Here is a 25947-nt window from a genome sequence, read left to right on the forward strand (position 1 = left end):
TTTAGGCAATTTTACACTAGGAATGACTAACCGTTTCCTTGGGTTGTAAATATCAGTACATAATGTAGGGGAAGTTTTAAGTGCGAAATGACCACTGAGTAAGTACCTGAGTACGTGAGTTTCAGCAGGACTTATTTCAGAGTTGAACAAAACTGCATAGTGGAGCCTGCCTCCCTGAAAGTAGCGCGGTATCCAAGAAAATGTTTCCAAACGCACTATTAATATCTGAGGTTTTGTTGCTGCCTACGTCTGTATGCCTGGCATTGAGGTCTCCAAGTAAAATGGTCCTCTCTTCGAGAATGCAAGTGGGAAGGGAGTCTCTATTAAAGCAACTAGCATGAACATATATATTCACAATACAAATGAGTATAGTATCAAGATGTAAGCAGACAACTATGTAGTCATTTCCATTGTGAGCACCTTTTTCAATGAATGTAACAGGGAGACTTGACTTAACATACATTGCCAAGCTGCTTGAGCTACCGGCTTCTTGATCAAGATGTGCCCCACCTCTTAGGTGAGGCACATCACGTCCTACCTCCTGTAAGGCTACCAGGTCTGGTTTATGTAGTATAGCCTAAGAGTGTAGGTCAGTAAAGCGAGTCTGTAAGCCGTTAACATTCCAGATCAGGAACGTATAAGGGGGAGCTATCCATTGGACTGGAATCTCGCCACCATCTGCTGTACTGCTGCCGTTACCTGCTTCATTGAATTTCTCATTCCAACCAAGTCTCGGGTCAAGGCATCATAGTCCCATGTGAGCTTGTCAACCTGACTTTGGAGAGTTGGCCTAGTTTTCCCTTTGCACGAGTCTCCTTCTTGTTCACGTGTCCATCGGCAGGCTCCTCTCCACCGTCATAGCCTGGAGGAGTGGAAGCCTTGGCTGCAGAATCATCGTTTTCTAAGTCTGACTCGACAAAGAAGTCCTCCTCCTGTTTTGGCAAACGTGTCTCGACTCACTGGATTCTCTGGGATAGGTCCTCCACTGCTGAGTGGAGATCCCTAATGACATCCCACAGACTGGTGTCGTGCTGGCTGTAATCGCCATCTGGAGGCTGACTTGCCGAGAATTCTGCAGAACATACTGGTGGCTGACTGTGCACAAGTTAAGCAGTGGGTGTATTCCCCAGCTGCGGGAAATTCGAGGCCTGTAGACGGGCCTCCCAAACACTGGTCGGTGGCGGCGGTGGCGGTTGAGCTTGAGCTGCAGTGTACCGTGGTGCCGGAGTTGTCCGTGGTTTTGGGGAACACAAGGACGAGTGGGTATTGTGTTCCCCTCCACATTTGCAGCACTTGGGTTTGAAGTGTTTGCCTCTCTTGATCTTTTCGAGACAGATGCTACCTTCTTGCATCCCAGCACAGAAGCAACATCTGTATGCTGCACTACACGTCCATGCCAAATGCTCCCACCTGCTACAGCAGTAGCAGAGGTCAGGCTTCGAATCAAAGCATGCAACTCTCCTGGGTCCCAGTGTCCTAATGAGTACTGTCCCCCTCTAACAGAGCCATAAGCTGCCATCTTGGATCTTTGCCAACCATTCTTCTCTTCATCCACGGGACATTTTCTAGAGCTTCAAGGTCCTCTCTGGCTCAATAGACAGGAACATTATGAATAATAATCCTGGTCTGAGGGCGGTTGGAGACAGCCTCCAAAATAACGCCATTGAATCCATCTCCGGTCAGGTAATCCACAGCATAACTAACTCTCCCAGTCGGTAGAGAGTTGGTCTGCTGTCCTAACGGACCCGGGTTCAAATCCTGCTGGGGCAGGGAACAGTTTAAGGATTTGAATTTCATAAATATTAGACTTTACTGATCTATCAGAAGATCCGCCGACATGTTGTAAAAATACCCCCGCTAACACATATACACCAGTCCTGTATGAGACAGCCCTAGCACGTATTCAGTATGGACAGTGGGTGTTAGCGCCGATATGGTGACATGTAGAGGTGTACGGTACGTAGGAGGACTACTGGGCTTTCAAAGCAGGCCGTGAAGCCTATACCCAGAGTCAGTCACATAAAAAAGAAAAAAAAAAACGGATGTGCCTTACCTTCTCTGAACAGTACCTCAATTCAGGAAACTGTTTTGCCATGGAAATGGTCCATTTTCCTTTTTGTAACAGGGAGAGCTCGCAATCCAAGGGGAAATTCAGCTTCACTCTGATATCCTGATTTTCCCCCAGTGCACCGCATTTCAGCTGGCACATCGCCGTCCTTCCCTGTGGGCTGTCGCTTGCTAACGCCCGGTCCTGTGTCATTCGTGACACATGGTGCTGCTTGTGTCGTGTCACTAGTACCATCATCCATGGATGTTTCCAGTGGCTGGGAGTCTTCCTGCCCTTCGCTGTCACTCTCCGAAGTCGAGAGACTATTTCAGGTACACCCGGCAACAGTTTCGCCTGGCCCCTTCAGTAGCGAAATATAATAGATGTGGCAGAAGTGTGTGTGTTTGTTCGTCTGTACATGCTCGAAAAATGTTCGGATCGTCAACTATCTCACTCCATTGTGAACGTGATTCGGCCTTTGAGTTCACTCCACAGATGGCGGTGTGTGGTTTTGGGGGAGAGACGGGAGGTCAGGACGGAAGGTGGGTCGGAGCTGGGGGGGACGAACAGCTAGGTTGTTTGTATTGGACATGATAATAGTTTTCCCAGTCATTATTGTGGATCGTTTCAGGTTACTGACACTTTGTATTCCTAACAACAATAAAAAAAATGAAATATTGTTGCATTGCTACCCGTTACAATATATACATAACTTATTCCCCCCCCCTCTCTCTCTCTCACTCTCTCTCTCTCTCTCTCTCTCTCTCTCTCTCCCCCTCTCTCTCTCTCCGTCTCTCTGTCTGTCTGTCTGTCTGTCTGTCTGTCTGTCTGTCTCTCTCTCTCTCTCTCTCTCTCTCTCTCTCTCTCTCTCAGGTCATTAAGTAATCAGTATATAGCATTATCAGCATCTCAAAGGCTTTCGATCGAGTCTGGCATAAATCTTTAATTTCCAAACTGCCCTCCTACGGTTTCTATCCTTCTATCTGTGCCTTCATCGCTAGTTTCCTTTCTGGTCGTTCTATAGTCGCTGTTGTAGACGGCCATCGTTCTTCTCCTAGATCTATCAACAGTGGTGTTCCTCAGGGCTCTGTCCTATCACCAACTCTCTTCCTTTTATTCATCAATGATCTTCTAAGCTGTACATCTAACCCTATCCACTCATACGCTGATGACTCCATCCTTCACCTTTCCATTCGGTTCCCGCAACGCCCATCTCAACAGTTACTTCAACAAACAAGGGATGAGGCTATGGCACACCTAATGTCTGACTTGGCTCGTATCTCTGACTGGGGTAAAAATAATATGGTTGTCTTTAATGCATCTAAGACTCAGTTCTTACACCTATCAACCCGACAAAATCTTCCACAGGTATACCCACTAATGTTTAATAATATTCAGCTTAATCCTGCATCATCCCTGAACATGCTTGGGGTTTCATTTACTCGGGACTTATCTTGGAAAAATCATATTACATCTCTTGTAAAATCTGCTTCCAAGAGATTGGGTGTGCTAAGCCGACTCCGCTCTTTCTTTACCCCTGCACAATTGTTGACTCTATACAGGGGTTTTATCCGCCCCTGTGTGGAGTACAACTCTCATGTGTGGGGTGGCTCCCCACATACAGCTCTTCTCAATAGGGTGGAGTCAAAGGCTTTTCGTTTCATTAACTCTCCTCCTCTTACTGACTCTCTTCAACCTCTGTCTTTTCGCCGCTCTGTTGCATCTTTATCTCTTTTCTATCGCTACTTTAATGGTCACTGCTCCTCTGAACTGTCTGCTTGCATTCCTCCACCTCTACGACGGGCGCGTAGCACCCGTCTGGCAGCAAACTCTCATCCCTTTTCTGTCCAACTCTCTAATGCAAGAGTTAACCGTTACTCCCAGTCTTTTATTTATGCAACAGGTCAGCTCTGGAACTGTCTCCCTCTGTCTGTATTTCCTGCTGCCTATGATCTCCAGTCTTTCAAACGCAGTGTGTCCAGGCATCTCAAAATGATCGGATCTTGAATTTGGCTCTCTATTGTATTTTGTTTTTCTCTTGGAGGGAACTGTTACTGCGGGCTCATGGCCTTTGGTTCCTTCTTCCTCGCATAAAAAAAAAAAAGAAGAAGATTTGTCTTTTAATTAAAACTGCTGACAAAGGCCGATTCAAGTTCACAATGGAGTGAGAGAGTTGACGATCCGAACATTTTTCGAGCATGTACAAACGAACAAACACACACACTTCTGCCACATCTACTATATCTCGGTACTGGGGGGCCCAGGCGGAACTGTTGCCGGGTGTACCAGTCTGTACCGTGTTGCTATATAACAGCAGGTGATTTTCTCACGCACTTTTCTCTCCAGATCTTCTGACTTCCTTTTTCATTTTTTAATGTATAATGGCAAGATGTAATGTTCTTTCCACCATTTATGAGCTGGAACTGGCAACACTTTAGATAATAGCTTTTCATCAATTCCATCCCTCAGATCAACTCTAATGTTCAATATGCTTGGTAGGCCTCTTTCTGTGACAGTACTTAGGTCAGAGGTGAGTGGCTTATCACAAAAATCACAAATATCACACTGTTCTCGTGCTGCCATCGCGTTCCATTCACACTGTCTTCTATCTGTCTATTTACTTCTGCCTCTGCACTTCAATCTGTACCCACCCTGAAAAATAAAAACATCTGATGAGGAATACTGTATTTTATTAATTCATAACAAAATTATCAATACAGATGTCCGATTTTTTGCGTTTGCCGCACGTTCTCTGTGTATATCAGTGATAGAATTCTTAGAATAATATCGAAAATGGGTTTATCACTCCTTAAAACCCACAGAAGGTGGTATTACGTGACCAAGTGTGAATTTTAGTCATTAAGCTATATATGCACTCCGTGCTGATGGTAGCCATCTTGAATTTTTCGTCCCACACTGTTAGCTTACGCGGAATGTTTAGAATATTTGTTAATTTTTAATTAGGAGGCTTCTGTATAGCTTCCGTGAAAAAAAAAAAAACTTTCTCGTATTTTTTTCTTCCTCAGTGTATTCTAAATGCTCCTGGGCTATAATTGGAACGTTCATGTTAACAAACAAATGACGTCACGACTCACGGCGGTGCTGGTGATGCATTACCAGCATCACGTCATTTCACAAACAAGCAATGGGCAATTTGTGTGACGCTATAATTCATTCACTTTAAATTGGCCCAGATTTTCACCCTTAGGTAGCTTATTTCACTTAACCCAGTGGAAAGAAAAATAAGATACTGTGGCTCTAGATCCATTCTGAAGCACTTCATCGTGATTACCATCATATTAATTGTTAACAATAACTCAGCATTCATGATGGAAGTATGACAATTTTAGGCCAAGGTAAAGTGAACCGAGTATAGCTAGCTGGAAATCTTCTCAATTGTCTAAGTTGTTCATTTTTCTTTCCATGAGATACCTACTGTTATCATTTCCACTCCTCTCTCACCAGTCATGAATATATATTTCAAGAATTTTGTCAGAATCCACGTTTCTAATCCTTAGAAGAACAAGAATGATATCTGTCTATCTATCTATATACCTAGGCTGCTTCCCCCAAGGAAAGGGAGGTAGTCGAGACAGGACGGCACACTCCCCATTTACTCATCCATTCAAACATTCATTCGCATCTTAACCCCAAAGGGGAGAAGGGACAGAACCTCACCGCACCACACCGCACAAGGGTCAACTGCGCAGTGCAATCAGTGACATCCGCAGCATGGCCCAACAGCAGAGCTGGTTTACCCCTGCCACATCATAATAGACCCATCCCCTTACCCGCACCTGACCTGACTAGCTGATCAGACCAAATGCGGGAGAATATCCCCTCAGGGCTGCGTCATCATTTATTCATTCACAATTTCTGTCCATGTATTTCTGTCACGCACAGCCACTCTTCCTTGCTCAACAGACATCCCTCTCGCATCCAGCGCTCTCTTCACACTGTCCATCCATCCTATTCGTGGTCTCCCTCTCAGCCTTACACCTCTCACATTAGATCTAGTTATCTTTTTCACCAATCGCTCATTATCCATTCTCTCCATATACCCAAACCATCGCAACACCCTCTGCTCAACTCTACCAGCCATCTCCCGAACAACTCCAGTTCTCCTTAGCACTTCATTATTTCGAACTCGATCCATACGCGTCACTCCACACATACTTCTCAGACACCTCATCTCCATTACATTCAAACTTTTCCTCTCTGCTACACCCATATTCCATGTTTCAGCCCTATATAACGCAGTCGGTACCACAACACCCTCATACAGCCTTCCTTTTACATCCATTCTAAGCGAACGACATCCAAACACTTTTTTCATTCCTCCCAGCACCTTACATACTTCATTCATTCTAAACTTCACTTCTGCATCTATTCTTCCATCCACAGCAACATGTGACCCTAAATATTTAAAACACTATACCTCCTCAAGCAACTCACCATTCAAAACTATATTCATCCCCCTGCCATCTACCAACCTCGTACACTTCATCACTTTACTCTTATTCTCATTTACTTTCAATTTCCTCCTTTCACACACCCTTCCAAACTCCTCTACCAACTGTCTCAATCTCTCCTCTGAATCAGCCACCAATGCAGTATCATCTGCAAACAGCAGCTGCTTCAGATTCCACTCTCCACCATCAACATTCACCAGACTCAGACCTCCACCTAAAGCTCTTGCATTCACCTCCCTTACAACACCATCCATATAAATATTAAACAACCATGGCGACATCACACATCCCTGTCGCAGCCCCACTCTCACGGGAAACCAATCACTCACAGCATTTCCTGCTCTTACACACGCTCTACTATTTACATAAAAACTTTTCACCCTTTTTGGTAACCTACCAACAAGTCCATACAATCTTAAAACAGTCCACAAAGCCTCCATATCAATTCTATCATACGCTTTCTCTAAATCCATGAATGCCCAAAACACATCCTTGCCTTTCTCTAAATACTTTTCACACACTTGTCTCACAGCGAACACCTTCTAACTCTCATAATTAACACTCTACCATACACCTTATCTACAACACTCAACAGACTTATACCCCTAAAGCTAGTACATTCATACTTATCACCCTTGCCTTTATACAACGGGACCATACAAGCACTTGCCCGGTCAATTGGCACCATACTTTTCACAAAGCACACATTCAACAATTTTACTAACCAGTCAACAATAGTCACTCCACCACCCTTCAGGCATTCCACAGCACACCCATCCATACCTGCAGCTTTCCCTGTTATCATCTCCTTTACAAATTATAATTATAATCATCTCTTACTGCACAGTTTTCTACCCTTCATGATGTTACCATGCTTACCAAATCTTTCCATTCTTTCTTATTTTTCACTGACCATTTATGTTAAAGAAGTTTTGTTGTTGTCTCAGCCTAAATTTCTGAACCTAACTCATTGAGATCCAGGATTGTTGTGAGTTGGGTGTTTCTGAAAGGGTACTTAGCGTACCGCCCTCTGCTAATCGGCTCATAGTCGCGAAGCTCGTAGGTCCGAATCCCGGGGTTCGCTCCTTTATTAACTACTGGAAATGCATATTTTTGTCCATTCTACTGGACCTGGGTTCTCAGTGAGATATACTCTACACATGCAACGTAAAACCTGTGCCTCTTTGTCTTCTTATTGTTATTTTAAGCTATCCTCATGGGGTTTTATGGTATTAGCACTATGTTTATGAATATATTACAGAAGTATAACTGAAAACTTTGGGATACATCTTCAGCTGCTCCGAGATGGAATGCAGCATACATGAGATTAGTTATCTCCACCACAATTCCATATGGTGGCGATATAGGCATCGCCCCTGTCCGTCCCTCTGTCTGTCCGTCCGTCCATCTTTCCGTCCTGGCCTGTATCTCGGAAACTATCACACAGAAAGAAAGAGTATCTGTCGTAGATGATGCTCGTACATATGTAAAATTACCATGTTGTCTGTGCTTTACGAGCTATGACCATATAAGGAAAAATCTGTCTTGTGTTATATTGTGAGAACTTTTTGCTCAATTCTCTTCATATCTTACATAAAGACAGAGTGTGAGTCCTAGATTATGTCCTTATATATGAAATTGCCACATTGTATTTTGCGAGCTATTTCCATATAAGGACACTAATCTGTAAATCGCTGTATCTTGGAAACTACTTGCTCGATCAACTTCACTTCGTATAGAGATAGAATGTACAGACGTCGGAATAAGTTGGTTTCCTTTTCCGTGTTTGTAACACTGCTCGATTGAGAGGTATCCCCTCCCCCTCCCTTCCTCATGGTCCCACACTCCCACCCAACCCCCCCACTTTTCTCTCCGCCCCATGACTGCACCCGGTACCCTCCATACTCTTGCTCACAGCCAGCTAGGGGTTTCTGTACTTCAAGCACCTCTCTAATTACGTGTAGTCCGAACAACTAATAAAGGAATAGTACAGTACATATCATAATGCAAGTTAGAAGATTTACTACACACACACACACACACACACACACACACACACACACACACACACACACACACACACACAGAAATAAATCTGCTGTGATTAAATATTGCGGTAGTAGACACCTCTTTTACACACACACACACACACACACACACACACACACACACACACAAACGCAGAGAGAGAGAGAGAGAGAGAGAGAGAGAGACAGAAACAGACAGACAGAGAATTAGTCTTGTGATTAAATGTTACGGTAGTAGACACCTCTGACATACATACACACACACACACACACACACACACACACACACACACACACACACACACACACAGAATAAATCTGCTGTGATTAAATGTTGCGATAGTAGAAACCTCTTTTACACACACACACACACACACACACACAGATAGATAGATAGATAGAGAGAGAGAGAGAGAGAGAGAGAGAGAGAGAGAGAAAGAGGAGTTACAAGGAAAAGTTAGGATCTAAATAACTATGCAGCCCATACCGTGGAGATACTTCTTGTTTGCCTGGGAATGCATATCCAATTCACATTTATTCTAGTGTAAGATCCTGCCGATGAATCCCTTAAACTTCTCTACTGTAATGTTAACAACGTCCATGTTGAGTCAGTTCCACATGTGGAGCAGATCTTGCACGTGAAAAAGTTTTCACGTACTTCTGCCGGTAATTTTTTTCATTTACAGCTCCCAACCATGATTGTGTGCCGAGTCCGTGTTAAGAGTAAGCAACTTTCTATGTAATGATTGTGAAACCCAGGGGCGTACCTAGAGATTTAGTTCGGGGGTTAGGTTCATTGTGGGGCCCCCCTCCAGGAGGGGGGCCCCGCAAAGAACCTAGCCCCCCTTATTCTCAAAACTTATCTAATATCTCAGCCGGGATTGTCGGGATGATAAACATATATATTTTTAAATATTAATAAAAAAACTTATAAATTTTTAAGGTTTTTTGGGGCCCCCCTCAATTGGGGGCCCGGGGGGCAGTTTCAAACAGCCCCCCTCGCCCCCCCCCTCAGGTACGCCACTGGTGAAACCCATTCAGATTTTAAACACTGTAATGAGCTGACCCCGTTGTCTACGAGTTTCTACTAAAAAAGTCCCACAGCCCTCAGGCGAAACTGATACCTTAGTCTCCTGAACTCTTTTTAAGTCCATGTATGTCGACCAAAATTCCACAGTAACTGAGGAAGTGGCCGTATTAAGGAGATATAGACTGTGAGGACAATCTCTTTATTCCTAGAGAGAGAGAGAGAGAGAGAGAGAGAGAGAGAGACTTGGAATGACAAGAACAATCAGGAGAAATAATGATAAAAAAAAGTGGGTGCGAGGAGAAACAAGCTGAGAAGAGGAAAACACGCAGGTGAAAAAATGGAACAATGTTATAGAAGTGACGCAGGGACGGAAGCGCGCACACACACACACACACACACACACACACACACACACACACACACACACTTTCTGAACATTTGTCGACCTGTCTGTGTACTGCCCCTCCCCCTCCCTCTCTCTCTCTCTGGATCCTTTGTCTCATCCCCAGTTTCCTTTTCCCTCCTTCCCCTCTTTATAGCAATCTGCTCAGTCCCTACCTTCCTCCCTCTCTTTCCTTTCCTTCGTCTCTCTTCCCCTCTGTCACTCCCTCCTTACCTCACTCTTCTTTCTTCCTCCCTGTGTCATAACTTTGTCTTACTTTTTACATCCGTTACATGTGTTATCTTTTTTTTTCATTACTCTCTCCTTATTTCTTTACTTGTACTAAATCCATTTCCTTCACTGCTTTCTTTCCCCAGTAATAACTGCGTGCTCATTTTTCTCTTTTCTTTCTCCGTCTCTCCCTGTCACCCGAAATCTCTTCTTCCACTCCGCTCTTGCCACTGTCTTTCCCTCCCTTCCTTCCTCCCTGGCCCTTCCCTTGTCTTCCCTTCTTAACATCCCTTTCCTTTTTCTTGCCGTAAAAATTAACCTATTTTCTTCCCACCCTTAATCTCTACTTTCCGCAAATTTTTCTAATTTCTCTGTTTCTCTCCCTCCCTTTTTACATGAATGTCATTCGTTTTACTCAGCCTCAATGCTTTCGTCTTATCCTGCTTAGTTCTTCCCTGCGTCCTTGCCAGAATAACACTTTTTTCCTACTCTCTGTTACACTGCCTTCTTTTCTAATTTTCCTCATTATCGTTCTCAGTATTCCGTTCCGTAGCTTTCTTTCCCACTTTCTTTTTTATTATCCCTGTTTCTGTGGTTGCTCCATGCCCATTTCCTCTCAGCTGTCTCCCCTTTTGTCTCTACTTCCCTGTCTCCCGGCCTTTCGATTCACATCTCCCTTTTCTCTTTCCCTTTTCACACTGCCTGTATCTCATTTCACCTCTCACTGTCACTTCTCACTCTCTGTCTCTTTTCTCAACTCTCGTTGTTCTTTCCTTGCCTCTCCCCTTTTTATTTTCTTCGTAACTGCCCTTTCACATTCCAAATTTTTCCATTCGCTCCCCCTCTGCGCCTGTCGCTCCCTGTCTTTTAACTCTGTGTGTGTGTGTGTGTGTGTGTGTGTGTGTGTGTGTGTGTGTGTGTGTGTGTGTGTGTGTGTGTGTGTGTGTGTGTGTGTGTGTGTAGTAAATCTTCTAACTTGGTTTATATGTACTGTACTATCCTTTTATTTGTTGTTCGGACTACACGTAATTAGAGAGGTGCATGAAGTACAGAAACCCCAAGCTGGCTGCTAGCGAGAGTACGGGGTCGGAGAGAAAAGTGGGGGGTTTGGTGGGAGTGTGGGACTATGAGGAAGGGAGGGGGAGGGGATAGTTCTCCATCGAGCAGTGTTACAAACACCTTAGTCCACGGAAAAGGAAACGAACTTATTCCGACGTCTGTACATTGGCCGCACTCTCGAGTTCCCTGAACTTCACCCATAGTCAGCGATGTGGCACCGCTGTATTTGTTTGGATCTTTGGACACGTACCGTAGCAGTATGAAGAGCTGGGACCTCGCAATAGTGACCTGGCATGGACAGTGAGTAACGGAATTTTCCTCTCAGCGTCTGTGCATTGTCGAACCTATGTATCACTTGAATGGCGATAAGCATTAGGATATAAGTGGACCCTGTATCGGGTGTATAGTTTGGTGAGGAGGAGGTGTGGCTAGAGGTGGAAGGGAGGGAGAGGAGGGGGGAGGGGTGGGCTTTCCCACTCTGGGTAGCTTCGCAAAGGGTTTCGGGAAGAAGGTTCACCAGCAACTATCGTATGAATCTGGTTATATAAGAAACCAACAAATAAACCACCACAAATGTATGAGTCACACATCACTACAGTTGAATCAACTAGAAATGGAGAATAACCACGTAAACATATCCTGCTGTTTCATTACAAAATTTAGGTGGCGCACAGTATGTGCCGAGCAAGACGAATATACTGTCACAGTATAAGTCATATAAATGGTATTCCTGGTAGACATAACAGGGAGTAGCATATTGGCACCACGCTATCACCTATGAAGGTATTCTATTAGGTATGCACACAGTGCAACTACGATGTAGGCATACTAACGTGCTTATAAAACTGCACAAGTTTTTATTTATGAACGTGTCTACATTCCATATAATAACATCAGGAATAGTTGGTTTTCAATACTGTCATTTTCAGTATTATTGACTAAAATAGTGTAATTGTGGTGACGAGTCAAGCCAAGTGGCCTCATGAATCAGTCTCCACCTCCCCCGCACCAACCACACGCCACATCACATGATAAGCCTAACACTTAACAAACTGGGGTCTGCTGTGTTTTACGTATCACTACGTCGCATTCATAGCTGTACTGAGAGCCAAGGAAAACCATATATTATTTAGCCCTCCATACAAAGGTGAAAGCATGCCGTGTGTGTGTGCACCTAACCATGTGAATGTTTGTTGTCTCGCTCGTTTCCTGTAAAGTATTGGGTTCCAGCTTATGACTCAGCATACGACTCAGCAAGAAACAGGATAGCCCGACCCTCCCCCTCTCCATTCCCTCCCCTCACCTCTAGCCACACCTCCTCCTCACCAAACTAGACACCCGATACAGGGTCCAGTTATATCCTAATGCTTATCGCTATTCCAATGATACATAGGTTCGACAATGCACAGACGCTGAGAGGAAAATTCCGTTACTCACTGTCCGTGCCAGGTCACTATTGCGAGGTCCCAGCTCTTCACACTGCTACGGTACGTGTCCAAAGATCCAAACAAATACAGTGGTGCCACATCTCTGACTATGGGTGAAGTTCAAGGAACTCGGGAGTGCGGCCAACTGTACATGTGTCCTAGTTTATGCTCCTATATATGAAACTGCCATACTTATTAGTGCATATCTATATATTCATTACCACTTGGTGGGGATACATCTTTGCTAAAGGCCTGTTAGACTGTAAAGTAGCCTAGTGTCCGTTCTTGTTTAGTTATGAATATGTAATATAATGACATGGAGGCATCTGGAGCTCTTTATAGCTGCTACTCGTACAGTACATTTCTGTCCAGCCCAGCCATCGCCGCAGTAGCCGAGTGGTCAGCAATTCTGGCTGAGAAGCTGCCTCAGATCCTGGTGCAGGCAGCAAGCGCCACTCGACTTAGGTGTCCATCCACCTTTTGTGAGTTGATAGGTAAAAGAGGCAGGCTACCAACAGTACACTTACAGGAGGTAACTGTGGTAATCTTGGTGATGTACACACACTGCATCCATGGATAGTTGGGTGAATAACCTTCCATAGGCTCAAAGATCTGAATTAGAGATGAGCATCGCGGTTAAGTGCTTCATTGCGTCTTGCCTCGTCTTTACTTTTTACTCCTAAAATTCGAATCTCGAAATAATCGTTCAGACTATATATGGGTTAACACTGATATAACTGCTGATATAATCATACTTTAAAACATGCTCTTTCATCTTTTAAACTAGAATCTGAGTAAGTAAATATATATATATATATTTTTTTTTCCGTTTTTTGTCAGGCCAAAATCACGGAATTTATTTATACCGTGATTAAACTCTGAGATCTAGACATCCCCATAGAACCAAACATACTTTAACACGTTTCATTTCATATCAAGGCAACAAAACTGATTTCTGACGAAGTTAACTTGTATTTTTTGTCTTTCACGACAAGGGCGGGGAAATCCAGTGCCGCTATGCCCTCGTTTATTTATTTATTTATTTTTAGATAGAGCAAGGCCGCAGGAATGGCGTTTGCAGAGTCCTGACGCCTAAGAAAAAAAAATCCTAAGAAAAAGAACACTTCCTTAAAGACTGGGCAATTGGGCAGATGCCCAAGCATCGGTTGGGTTCTGTTTGTGCACCTGCCTGCCGTAGAGTGACATCAAAAGATGACACCTTTGGTGCCCATGTGGAAAAGATAAGTATGAAAGGCAAACAACACCTGTTTATATACTGAGAACCTTCGAGGTAGAAATCCTTTAATCCTGCACACACTGTGAATGGTTATCACTCTCTCTCTCACACACACACACACACACACACACACACACACACACACACACACACACACACACACACACACACACACACACACACACACACACACACACACACACACACACACACACACACACACACACACACACACACACACACACACACACACACACACACACACACACACACACATTACTGTCCCTAACTTTGGGTACCCCAAAACAAAAACCCAGTGCAACTAGAGGGGCTTCAAAGAAAATTCCTCACCTGCACTCAAAGTTCTGAGAATTTACAGTACTAGTGGAAGAAGAAAAATTACCGGCAGAGATTAGAATATGAAATCTATTCTATAAACAGTGATGACTGAATGTTAGCTATGTGATCCTCTAAACGTGGAAATCACTAGTTGATAAATTCATCTCAGCCAAGACTATACTCATCCAATCCACAACCTCAAAGGAAGAAATAAGAAAAGGAAAAATATGTACCCAGTTCCACCTCCCATCTGACTAATCAGCACGAGTCAATAATCTCCAGCACAACAGCCTGTCAAAGAAGGAAGTTCATTTGTCTCCTGAAATGCCTAACAAGCATCACGGGCATCAAAACAGAAGCTTTCATGAGGGAACCTGACAAATTCATAGCTACTCCTTTGGCATGACACAGAGTACCAGATTACACTTCATCAATATCTATCTATCTATCTCTTTACATACCTAGGCTGCTTCCCCCAAAGAAAGGGAGGTAGCCGAGACAGGATGACTTACTCCCAATTTACTTATCCATAAAGGGGGGTAGCCGAGACAGGATGACTTACTCCCAATTTACTTATCCATAAAGGGGGGTAGGCGAGACAGGATGACTCACTCCCAATTAACTTATCCATAAAGGGGGGTAGCCGAGACAGGATGACTCACTCCCAATGAGTGAAGGTCGCAAAGTGGGTTTGGTTATTAATTGTGGAAAAACTGAAATAATCAATATGAATATGGAAAATGCGCAGGAATGTGTAATTGGAGGTATGGTTGTAAAGCAAGTTGATAGGTTTAAATATTTAGGTACTTATTTAGCCAAGGATGGTTCTTTGAACTTTGAATTCGAGGAAAGGTTAAAGAAGGCTAATCAGGCAATGGGAATGCTTAAAAATATTTGGAATAATAACAATTTCTCTGTGCATACAAAAATCAAACTTTATAAGGTAATGGTTAGGAGTATCTTAATTTATGGACACGAGTCTTGGTACAGCACAGTGACTATGGAAAATAAATTCTTGGTGTTTGAAAATAAAGCACTTAGAAGAATATTAGGAGTTAAATGGTGGGAAAGGATACCAAATAGTAGAATTAGAGAAATAACGGGAGTGCAGCCGATCGATGAATATGTTAGATTCTCACGATGGAAGTGGCTAGGACATGTGTATAGGAGACAGGGAATAGTACGAGGTACACCAGGGTGGGTGGCACTTGGTAGGAGAGGTAGAGGAAGGCCAAAAGAGACGTGGGTGAGGACAATGAGACGGGAAGCTGGAGATGAGTGTTGGGGAGATCTTGAGGAGTTAGCACAAGATAGGATGTGGTGGTGTGAGTTCATCGAGGCCCTATGCATCCCCGAAGGTGCCACAGGAAATGATTGATTGATTGATTGATAAAGGGGGGTAGCCGAGACAGGATGACTCACTCCCAATTTACTTATCCATAAAGGGGGGTAGCCGAGACGGGATGACGCACTCCTCATTTACTTATCCATAAAGGGGGGTAGCCGAGACAGGATGACGCACTCCCAATTTACTCGTACTTATCCACACACACACACACACACACACACACACACACACACACACACACACACACACACACACACACACACACACACACACACACACATTTTTTGTATTTTAGCCTCAAGGGAAGAAGGGACAGATCCTTACCACACCACCCCACACCGCACAAGGGTCAACTGCGCAGTGCAATCAGCGACATCCACAGCAAGGCCTGAAAGCAGAGCTGGTTTACCCCTGCCACATCATAATGGACCCATCCCCTTACCCACACCTGACCTGATCAGCTGATCAGACCAAATGAGGGAGAATATCCTCTCAGGGCCGTGTCACCATTTATTCATTCACAATTTCTCACCAATCATTCCTATCACTCGCAGCCACTCTTCCTTGCTCCACAAACATCACTCTCGCATCTAATACTCTCTTCATACTATCCATCCATCCTATTCGTGGTCTTCCTCTCAACCTTACACCTCTCACAGCACATCTAGAAAAAAACAACTCCCACTGTTTCACAGTTGCATTGCATTTAGTAATAAAAGGTGGCAGTGACACTGTGGCCATTCCTCACGGACGGATCTTGAGGAAATACAGTCATCCTGAGGCAGAATCGATTTAAAGTGAATTCTTAAAATTTGCCTCCGATATGTGCAAATCATAATAGGTCCTGCGTGTCGTAAATTATTAATAGGGAACAATTGGAGGGTGGAATTCCCCCTCTTTGTAGAAGTTCCAAATTCTGTAAGTGGAATATTTTGCTTTCAAATGCTAATGTACAATATCAGTGAATTTTGGATTTTATGAACACAAACTTGTTGAAAAGGTTTATAATTGTCAAAATTTATTAATAAACTCCTCGTAATATGTACAACAGTAGTAAATATAATTATCTCCAGAAATACAGAATGGAGAAAATAACTCTTCAAAACTGGGGGGAAAGGAGAGGATCTTGTAAAAATATATTTACATGAATGTGAAAGTTTCTCATCACTGTTCTAAGATGCTATTCCTGCATCACTTATGGGCTGTCTACTTAAACCACTAACTCTGCTTCATCACTTTTCTGAATTTACTTTCTGATATTTTAGCCCACCTATTATGAAATCCCGTAAGTTCAACTCCCTCCTGCAGGGGGAAAGAGGGACTTGGAACGGTGGCAAGGACACGGCCTTGGGGGCTCCACCACTCAGTGCATGTAAACAGTCTATAATCATTCACAGTGATTACATTCTGTCTAAATCACACTGCTTGCTACAGAAGCACTAAACGCCAGTATCATAAATAACCGACATCGAAAACATCAAAATGATGCACCATTTCCAAGCAGGGGAGAGGCAGCACTGTGGCGCATTTCACAGGTGTGCTTTACCACAACCCACACTATGCACGAGAGGATCTACTGTAGGTAGCGGCAGCTGCGGACTGTTTCCCACACTTGTTCCATTACCCACGGAAGAAAAATCTTCTGATTCTCTGGAACAGACCGGGTGGTGGATCAGGTAATGCCTCAGCTGCTGCCTCAGCTGCAGGAGCGTCTGCTCCCGGTTCTGCTGCCTCAGCTTCAGCTGCTGGTGCTGTCTCTGCTTCAGCTGCTGCTGCTGCTGGCTCTGCTTCAGCTGCTGCTGCTGCTGCTGGCTCTGCTTCAGCTGCTGCTGCTGCTGGCTCAGCTTCAGTTGTTGGTGCTGTCTCTGCTTCAACTGCTGGTACTGCTTCAGCTTCAGCTCCTGATGCTGCTGCTTCAGCTTCAGGTGCTGGTGCTGCTGCCTCAGCTTCAGCTCCTGATGCTGCTGCTTCAGCATCAGCTGCTGGTGCTGCTGCCTCAGCTTCAGGTGCTGGTGTTGCTGCTTCAGCTTCAGCTGCGGGTGCTGCTGCCTCAGCTTCAGCTGGAGGTGCTGCTGCCTCAACTTCAGCTGCTGGTGCTGCTGCCTCTGCTTCAGCTGCTGGTGCTGTTGCCTCAGCTTCAGCTGCGGGTGCTGCTGCCTCAGCTTCAGCTGCTAGTGCTGCTGCCTCAGCTTCAGCTGCTGGTGCTGCTGCCTCGACTTCAGCTGCGGGTACTGCTGTCTCAGCTTCAGCTGCTGGTGCTGCTGCCTCAGCTTCAACTACTGGTGCTGCTGCTTCAGGTGCTGGTGCTGCTGCCTCAGGTTCAGCTGCTGGTACTGCTGCCTCAGGTTCAGCTGCTGGTGCTGCTGCCTCAGCTTCAGCTGCTGGTGCTGCAGCTTCAGCTTCAGCTGCGGGTGAGGCTGCTACTGGTGCTGCTGCTTCAGCTTCAGCTGGAGGTGCTGCTGCCCCAGCTTCAGCTGCTGCTGCCTCAGCTTCAGCTGCTTGTGCTGCTGCCTCAGCATCAGCTGCTTGTGCTGCTGCCTCAGCATCAGCTGCTGGTACAACTGCCTCAGCTTCAGCTGCTGGTGCTGCTGCCTCAGCTTCGGCTGCTGGTGCTGCTGCCTCAGCTTCGGCTGCTGGTGCTGCTGCCTCAGCTTCGGCTGCTGGTGCTGCTGCCTCAGCTTCGGCTGCTGGTGCTGCTGCCTCAGCTTCAGCTGCTGGTGCTGCTGCCTCAGCTTCAGCTGCTGGTACTGCTGCCTCAGCTTCGGCTGCTGGTACTGCTGCCTCAGCTTCAGCTGCTGGTGCTGCTGCCTCAGCTTCAGCTGCTGGTGCTGCTGCCTCAGCTTCAGTTGCTGGTGCTGCTACCTCAGCTTCAGCTGCTGGTGTTGCTGCCTCAGCATCAGCTGCTTGTGCTGCTACAGCTTCAGCTGCTGTCTCTGCTTCAGCTGTTGGTACTGTCTCTGCTTCAGATGCTGGTGCTGCCTGAACTTCAGTCGCTGCAGCTGTCTCAGGTGTTAGTGATTCCTTAACTTCAGCCGCTGGTGCAGCTGCAGCTGCTGGTGCTGCCTCTGCTTCAGCTGCTGGTGCTGCTTCAGCTTCAGCAGCTGGTATTGCTGCTTCAGCTTCAGCTGCTAGTGTCACTGCTTCAGCTTCAGCAGCTGGTGCTAGTGCCTCAGATTCAGCAGCTGGTGCTGCTGCAGCTGCTGGTGCTGCTGCAGCTGCTGGTGCTACCTCTGCTTCAACTACTGGTGCTGCCTCAGCTTCAGCAACTGGTGCTGCCTTAGTTTCAGCAGCTGGTGCTGCCTCAGTTTCAGCTGCTGGCGCTGCCTCACCTTCAGCGGTTGGTGCTGCCTCAGCTTCAGCAGCTGGCGCTGTCTCAGCTTCTGCTGCCTCTGCTTCAGCTGCTGGTGCTGCCTCTGCTTCAGCTGCTGGCGCTGCTGCAGTTTCTGGTGCTGCCTCAGTTTCAGCTGCTGATGCTGCCTCAGCTTCAGCAGCTGGTGCTGCCTCAGCTTCTGCAGCTGGTGCTGCTGCAGCTGCTGGTGCTGCCTCAGTTTCAGCTGCTGGTGCTGCCTCAGCTTCAGCAGTTGGTGCTGCCTCAGCTTTAGCAGTTGGTGCTGCCTCAGCTTCAGCAGTTGGTGCTGCCTTAGCTTCAGCAGTTGGTGCTGCCTCAGCTTCAGCAGCTGGTGTTGCCTCTGCTTCAACTGCTGGTGCTGCCTCTGCTTCAGGTGCTGGCACTTCTGCAGTTTCTGGTGCTGCCTCAGCTTCAGCTGCTGGTTCTGCCTCTGCTTCAGCTGCTGGTGCTGCTTCAGCTTCAGTTGCTGGTGCTGCCTCAGCTTCAGCTGCTGGTGCTGCCTCTGCTTCAGCTGCTGGCACTGCTGTAGTTTCTGGTGCTGCCTCAGCTTCAGCTGCTGGTTCTGTCTCTGCTTCAGCTGCTGGTGCTGCCTCAGCATCAGTTGCTGGTGCTGCCTCAGCTTCAGCTGCTGCCTCTGCTTCAGCTGCTGGCACTGCTGTAGTTTCTGGTGCTGCCTCAGCTTCAGCTGCTGGTTCTGCCTCTGCTTCAGCTGCTGGTGCTGCCTCAACCTGAGTATGGCTAACTGCCTTTGCAGATGTTGACAATGGCTCAACAGATGGTGCTGCCGCAGCTGCCGGGGTGGCCTTCTCCTGTAGGTCCTGTGTCACTTGAGCCACCACTTCGGGATCTGCAACCATGGAATGAAATTGTAATACAGACTACTGACGACAGGACACCAAACATCATAGGCATTCAACAACACTGCTATCCTTACCATTACCTGAAATATATATATATATATATATATATATATATATATATATATATATATATATATATATATATATATATATATATATATATATATATATTACGTTACTAATATATCGACACTTATTTTTTTTTCTGTTCTCCAATTACCATGTAAACTCAAAGGAAAGATTAAATGTAATCATGATACAATGTATCAGAATTCATGGCATTTCCTTTCACGGAAGTATTAGTTAGTATCACTTATTAACTAACTTATTAGCTGCATTGCAAGACACTAGAAATAATAAAGTGAAACCTTCTCGCTTTTTTCTTGTTCTCTTTCTTCTCAGCGAAAACATTCGTTTACCATATCACTGGTTAAAGCCTCAGTTTACTGTTTAACCTCTCGTGGTCTGGTAATTCAAGAAAGTACAGTATTCCTTTATTTCTCCATCAGAAGCGTAGGGACCCACGGCTAGGCTACTTATTTCAGACATAATACAGCCAGAACGATCAACTGCCACCTCTGAGCGGTAATATATAAGCAGTGAATCCCATGCACTCCCTCAACGTAAACTCCTTTTGGCCACATCTGCTTGGAGAGCTTTAACCTACTATACCAACAGAAATCCATTTAGTTATAGGCCTATGGTTATTGCCTAGTGTTAATGGCTGTCTGGGCTACAAGAAACCACTTATCGCTCATTGTCATGTCACCTGATGGTGGCATTACATCAGGTGAGCTGAGGGCTGGCACCTCCACCTACATCGCTCCAGAATAGTTCCAGGGATAAACTTTAAAATGATTGTATTCAGCTGGAAGTAGGCCACGTGGTATTTAGATTTGCACACACTCGGGCTCATGTTGCCATGTGTGTGTGTGTGTGTGTGTGTGTGTGTGTGTGTGTGTGAGAGAGAGAGAGAGAGAGAGAGAGAGAGAGAGAGAGAGAGAGCCACGTGGTATTTAGATTTGTACACACTCGGGCTCATGTTGCCATGAAAGAGAGAGAGAGAGAGAGAGAGAGAGAGAGAGAGAGCCACGTGGTATTTAGATTTGCACATACTCGGACTCATGTTGCCATGTGTGTGTGTGTGTGTGTGTGTGAGAGAGAGAGAGAGAGAGAGAGAGAGAGAGAGAGAGAGAGAGAGAGAGAGAGAGAGGAGAAAGTAAATGAACACTCAATTATTTTTCTGTCACTAATCAACAACCTCACCAGAAATGTTGAAAGTTTACACCAAGATGAAATTATGATGACGTGTATGTACTGTACAAACGCTCGCTCGCTCGTCACGCGCTCACAAACCGCACTTTACTGGTATCTACAATATCAATAAGAACTCTACATAATGTGCAGTTTTTAATAATAACATACGAAATACTGAATGACAAATTTACACCTTGACCAGCAGGGAACGGATCAAGGACAACACAATTATTGTGTACAGTTCGACCAGCACGGGATGGATCAGGGAGAACGTAAATTTATGTTTCGACTAGTGACAGGTAAAGCCTCTCAATCAGATAACGTATTTTATTATTATTATTATTATTATTATTTATTTATTTATTTATTTTTTTTTGCTGCTCTCAATCAGATTTATTGAGCTTTGGAGAGACACTGAATCAGAAGAGGTAAATACTTTTATAGTCTTTATTAACCACTTCGCCTCTAGAGATCTGGTGTAACAGGAATGAAATAATCTTGTACAGTCATTTAAGGAACACACGATGCAATTTGAAGACGTAAGCAGCCATTCCACAGTGTAGTCAATACCGATACAGAAATGTCAGACATGTTCTACCATCACCATCATCATCATGTGATATAGATATCATCAGAAACTGGTAGGAGCTAGGTAGTCAGCACTGAGCTCTCAGTGCTGAATGACACGAAGTCTGATTAAGGCCACTGCGTGGAGAACCTTCACATGATCATTTCCAAAACATAATGTTGAAGCAAGATGGTGGAATATAGCTCAAAAACAGAATGTGTAGATGGAGAACTGTCTTCTCATTGGCTTAGGATATGAGGAAGATCCCTAACTTCTATCAGCTCTGTTGATGGCCAAGTTTAGTCAGGCAGGAGAGAGCTGGCTGACTAGTAACCAAGAAAATAACTCCAGTTACCGTAGTGGCCCAGTCCCATTTGTAAACAGCCTTCTTACACTGGTACCACCACCCAAGTTGATCGAAAGTGGGTTATTCAATTTTCACTTTAACTTGGTCTATAACTTCCATTTCTCCATTTTGAATGTTGAGTTATAATGATGGATTAACACTGGAATATCACGCTGGTCACGAAGATGTGCTGTGTAAAGGATGTAAGGCCACTCACTGTAGCACAGTCTGTTTCTACCATTGAGCAACGTGCAGCAAGATACAAAATGATGAGAATCTGGGTTAAGGTGCAAGAACTATAATGATTCTGGACCCAGGCAATCTGATTCACCATCTGTCTTTGGTAGGACATTCAGAGTGTTTACCTCTTAAGTCCCAATATGTATTATTTGTTTTACGATTACCATCTTTAGTCTTATCAAACTAAAGAGATACTTTGAAAGGAGGTGTTAGGCTTTTTGAAGATGAAGTTGAATAAATTGGCAGAAGAGAAGCGTCTGGAAGAAATGTGATTAAAAAAAAAAGGAATCAAAGTGAAGCTGTTAAGCTCTTGATGGCAACACAAACCTCAGTCAAGACCTTTAGTCTTGCTGCTTTCAGAAATTTTTACTCAAATTAGACGTGGCATGTTGTTGTGGCCTCAGGTTCATCTGATATGTGAACGCAGTGGACTCCAGGCTCAAGTTGTCAGCATCCTGCAATCCACTATCCTCCTTTCAGGGGATGGTAAGTATCTGAATTACGCCTGTATAACCAGGTAATGGGCCAGTGCACTGAGTGGTCCTGACATCTGGTGGGAGTTTGTGAACTTCTCCCAGATGTAGCTGTTGCAGGTGTCAGGGTTACAGCTACCAATATTTCATGTTATTCTACCCAAAGCCAGCTAAAACTGAGTGTTGTTACTGTAATGCTGTGTTTTTAAGGCGACTTCTCGTCGTAAAAACACGAGCACTGGAACGGGGTCCTTTTACTAGACCGGATGTAATGCACTAACAAAGGAACAGGGCATAAAAAATAGGCAGTATACCGTATCACATCTATTGCTTAGGTCCTACTCATTACAGTGTACATACAATGATATTTAGCATATAGGGGAACAGAGATACAGGATTACACTCGGCTTCACAGAATGATCACATATATATTAACACTATGGCACAGGGAGATCGCGGATATTCTTTAATGTCACCTGGAGGGGAATTATGCAACTGGGGTTGTTCGCTTGAATTAATTATTATGTCACTTCAAGATAATAATAAATTGGGGCTGTTCACTTTAGATCACTGAGATTGGGAGTCTGTTTCGGGGATATTACCATAATAGAGGTAGGGTGCGGATAGCGACACTCGACACTGTCACCAGGTCGCGGGAACACAGTCATACACTTGCCTCTCGGCTCACTCGCGCACCTACCTCTAGATTCACAGAAAACTCCCTGGTTCCTTGATGCGGGGGGGGACTGAATTATTTATCAATAGACACTTCTTACCCTGATTGCACGAGTTTCTGTTAGGCCACTGTTTAATATATTTTCCGTGTAAGCACTGTCACTGTACTCTGGATCACTGTCACTGTCACCGTCTTACCCTTGTTTCCTGGGTCGTTAGATCACTGTTTCACTTACTGTCAGGGAGGCTCACCTGTCTGGGGCCTCGACCTGAGGGGCGGCTCCTATCTGAGGGCCGCGCCGGTGGGGTGCAGGGAGGCCCTGTGGTCTGGGGGCCTCGACCTGATCGGGGGCCCTCGGGACTAGGGCCGAACAGCCTGAGCAGTCGGGCCTGCTTCCTCTGCCTCCGGGGAGTGAGGGAGCCTGGATCTCCGTCATTGTAGACTGCGGCGGTGGGCCTGGGCGTCCTGGGACTGCGGGTGCTCAGGGGGAGAGGCGCCGTCAGGGCTGGGCTGCAGCAGCGTCTCCTGCAGGGCTCCGGCAGGGTCAAAGAACTCCCGGGTGTGGGCGGTAGGTCCGTTATCGGGCCTTGCCACCACTCTAGTGCCTCCTCCTGGCCTATAAGCCTGGATGGCGACGAAGGGCTCCCCGAAGGGAAAGAGGCAAAAGGGAGACTCACGCTCTTCGTGGTCCCTTGAGTGTGTCTATAGGTCTGAGTCGGGGCTCTCCTTACCCTATTGTGCACCTTGGCTGTAGCCGTGAACTTGCCCGGCGTACGGGGGACACCTATAGGGTGATCAAGGTCGCCCTTTCGCCGTGGCAAGGTACCGCCGGCGTGGTGTTCCTCCCGCAGTAGGAGACAAGCCGGAGTGAGGGGCTCAGGAGCTGCACTCTCTCCAATACGGACAGATCCTACCTTCAGGGAATTCTCCACCCTGGTACGTGTCCCGGCCGGAGCCGAGTGTCTGCCCGTACGGAGAGCGACTAACGGGTGAACTGGTTCGCCCGTCCGTTGCGGCAAGATACCGACCCCGGGACGCCGCTTCCGTAATTGGGTAGCACTACACGTACGGTAGCAGGGTCTCTCTACCCTGGACTGTATTCTGGCCGTAGCCAAAGAGCAACTGGAGAGGGATGCACACAGGCAACTCTCTCTCCTCAGTGTGTTAAGGCCGGAGCCTGGGATCACCTTCCCCTCTACACACTCTGTTAGGCCGTAGCCTATGTCTATCACTTTCTCTTTCTTTAGGCTGTAGCCTTGGGCCTCCTGCCCTAGAGGGTGTAACAAGACCGTCAATACGGTGTTACCTGGGACTGAACTCTTTTCAGTCCCACCCCTGGTCTGACGATCACTACCCCGCCCGCACAGTAGTTCAGTTTCCCCTGAACGCCTGGGGTTGGGGCACTTGCGGGGAATAGGGGCTCAGGGTCGGGATGCCCTGATGACCCTCTTGCCCGGAACTACTAACCTCACCAGTGTGTCCTCCTGGGGTGGTGGTGGGGTGGCAGCTCGGTGGTGGTGTGGGGGGTGGTGAGGTGGGAGGTCCTGCGGCGGGCACGGCGGGCATTTTAGTTACGTTGAACATCAGGTTTACACCAGCAAAACTAAGGGTTCTACAATATTCATGGCCTTATAAAGAAGATGGGTTGGGGAAAAATAGTATTCAAACGTATGTTCTCCTCCTGTCTATCAGGTGATTTCTAGGGATGTATTAAAGAGGGTTTATGTGGAAATATTGCCTCCATGGATGTATAAAGACGGTAAGTAATTCGAATAAGGGTAATAGGATTTCCATTACTTAAAGAACAATGATGAAAGACACGGATAAATTCGCCATGCGACATATCCATTCGGTACTGGGCTCTGCCACACTTACGATTGTAAACAAACACGAGACTGGCGAGATGCGTCGGTGATGTGATGACTGTTGATCTGAAATGTTTATTGTTGTAAAGGTACAGAGTGCTAATACAACAAAAGAAGGTGATGGGTCGTGCCACACCCTTCCTTTTGTCGTGCATTTATTTTATACATATTCTCCACTGATAAACAGTAGTTTTGCTTACACTAGCTTGAAGCAGTACATTTTTTAGCAACTATCACTGCACACACACCCAATAAGAATACACTTCTCTTTCTCCGCTTGAGATCATCACAACTGTTTAGTTGACTATATAGTCTTTACATGACACTTTATTTTATTGGTATTTCTCCCTTACACTGCCTTGGAAGCGCAGTTGTTAGCGACTATTGCTAGGTAGCGGAGTGCTGTGGAGGATATAACAAAGGATAACAAGAATCACAGAATGCAGTGCTTGTCAGTATTGTGGTACATATTCCGGACAGGCTATCCACGGAGAATTGGGAGTAAGTTTTTCATTGATTAACCATGTGATTTGTTCAGTCAGTGTTAAGAGATGTGAGTTTTTATACTTAGCAATTAGCAGTGTGACATCGACAATAAGAACAGTTAGCAAAATGACGAACTTTGCGCCGTGGCTGACTGCAAATCAGATTCAACTTTCAGCGCAGACCAGCACCCATTCATGAAACAAGTGAAAGGATGGGCCAGGTTTCCAT

The 25947-nt window shown here is 45.6% G+C and overlaps 1 protein-coding gene across 1 annotated transcript; it reads right to left on the bottom strand.

Moving 5' to 3' along the window:
- Positions 1–17219: 17219 nt before the first annotated feature.
- Positions 17220–20724, bottom strand: LOC145410034 (uncharacterized). The gene is made up of 5 exons (XM_080280251.1): positions 20628–20724; positions 19353–19795; positions 18645–19310; positions 18375–18407; positions 17220–17294 (listed from the first exon to the last, which is right to left on the bottom strand). The coding sequence occupies exons 1-5, from the start codon at positions 20722–20724 to the stop codon at positions 17220–17222; spliced, it is 1314 nt and encodes a 437-aa protein (XP_080136377.1).
- Between the last annotated feature and the right edge of the window lie 5223 nt (positions 20725–25947).

Source organism: Coenobita brevimanus, chromosome 84, assembly GCF_032717465.1.
Source record: "Coenobita brevimanus isolate Jiangsu-jjx chromosome 84, ASM3271746v2, whole genome shotgun sequence".
Taxonomy (NCBI): domain Eukaryota; kingdom Metazoa; phylum Arthropoda; class Malacostraca; order Decapoda; family Coenobitidae; genus Coenobita; species Coenobita brevimanus.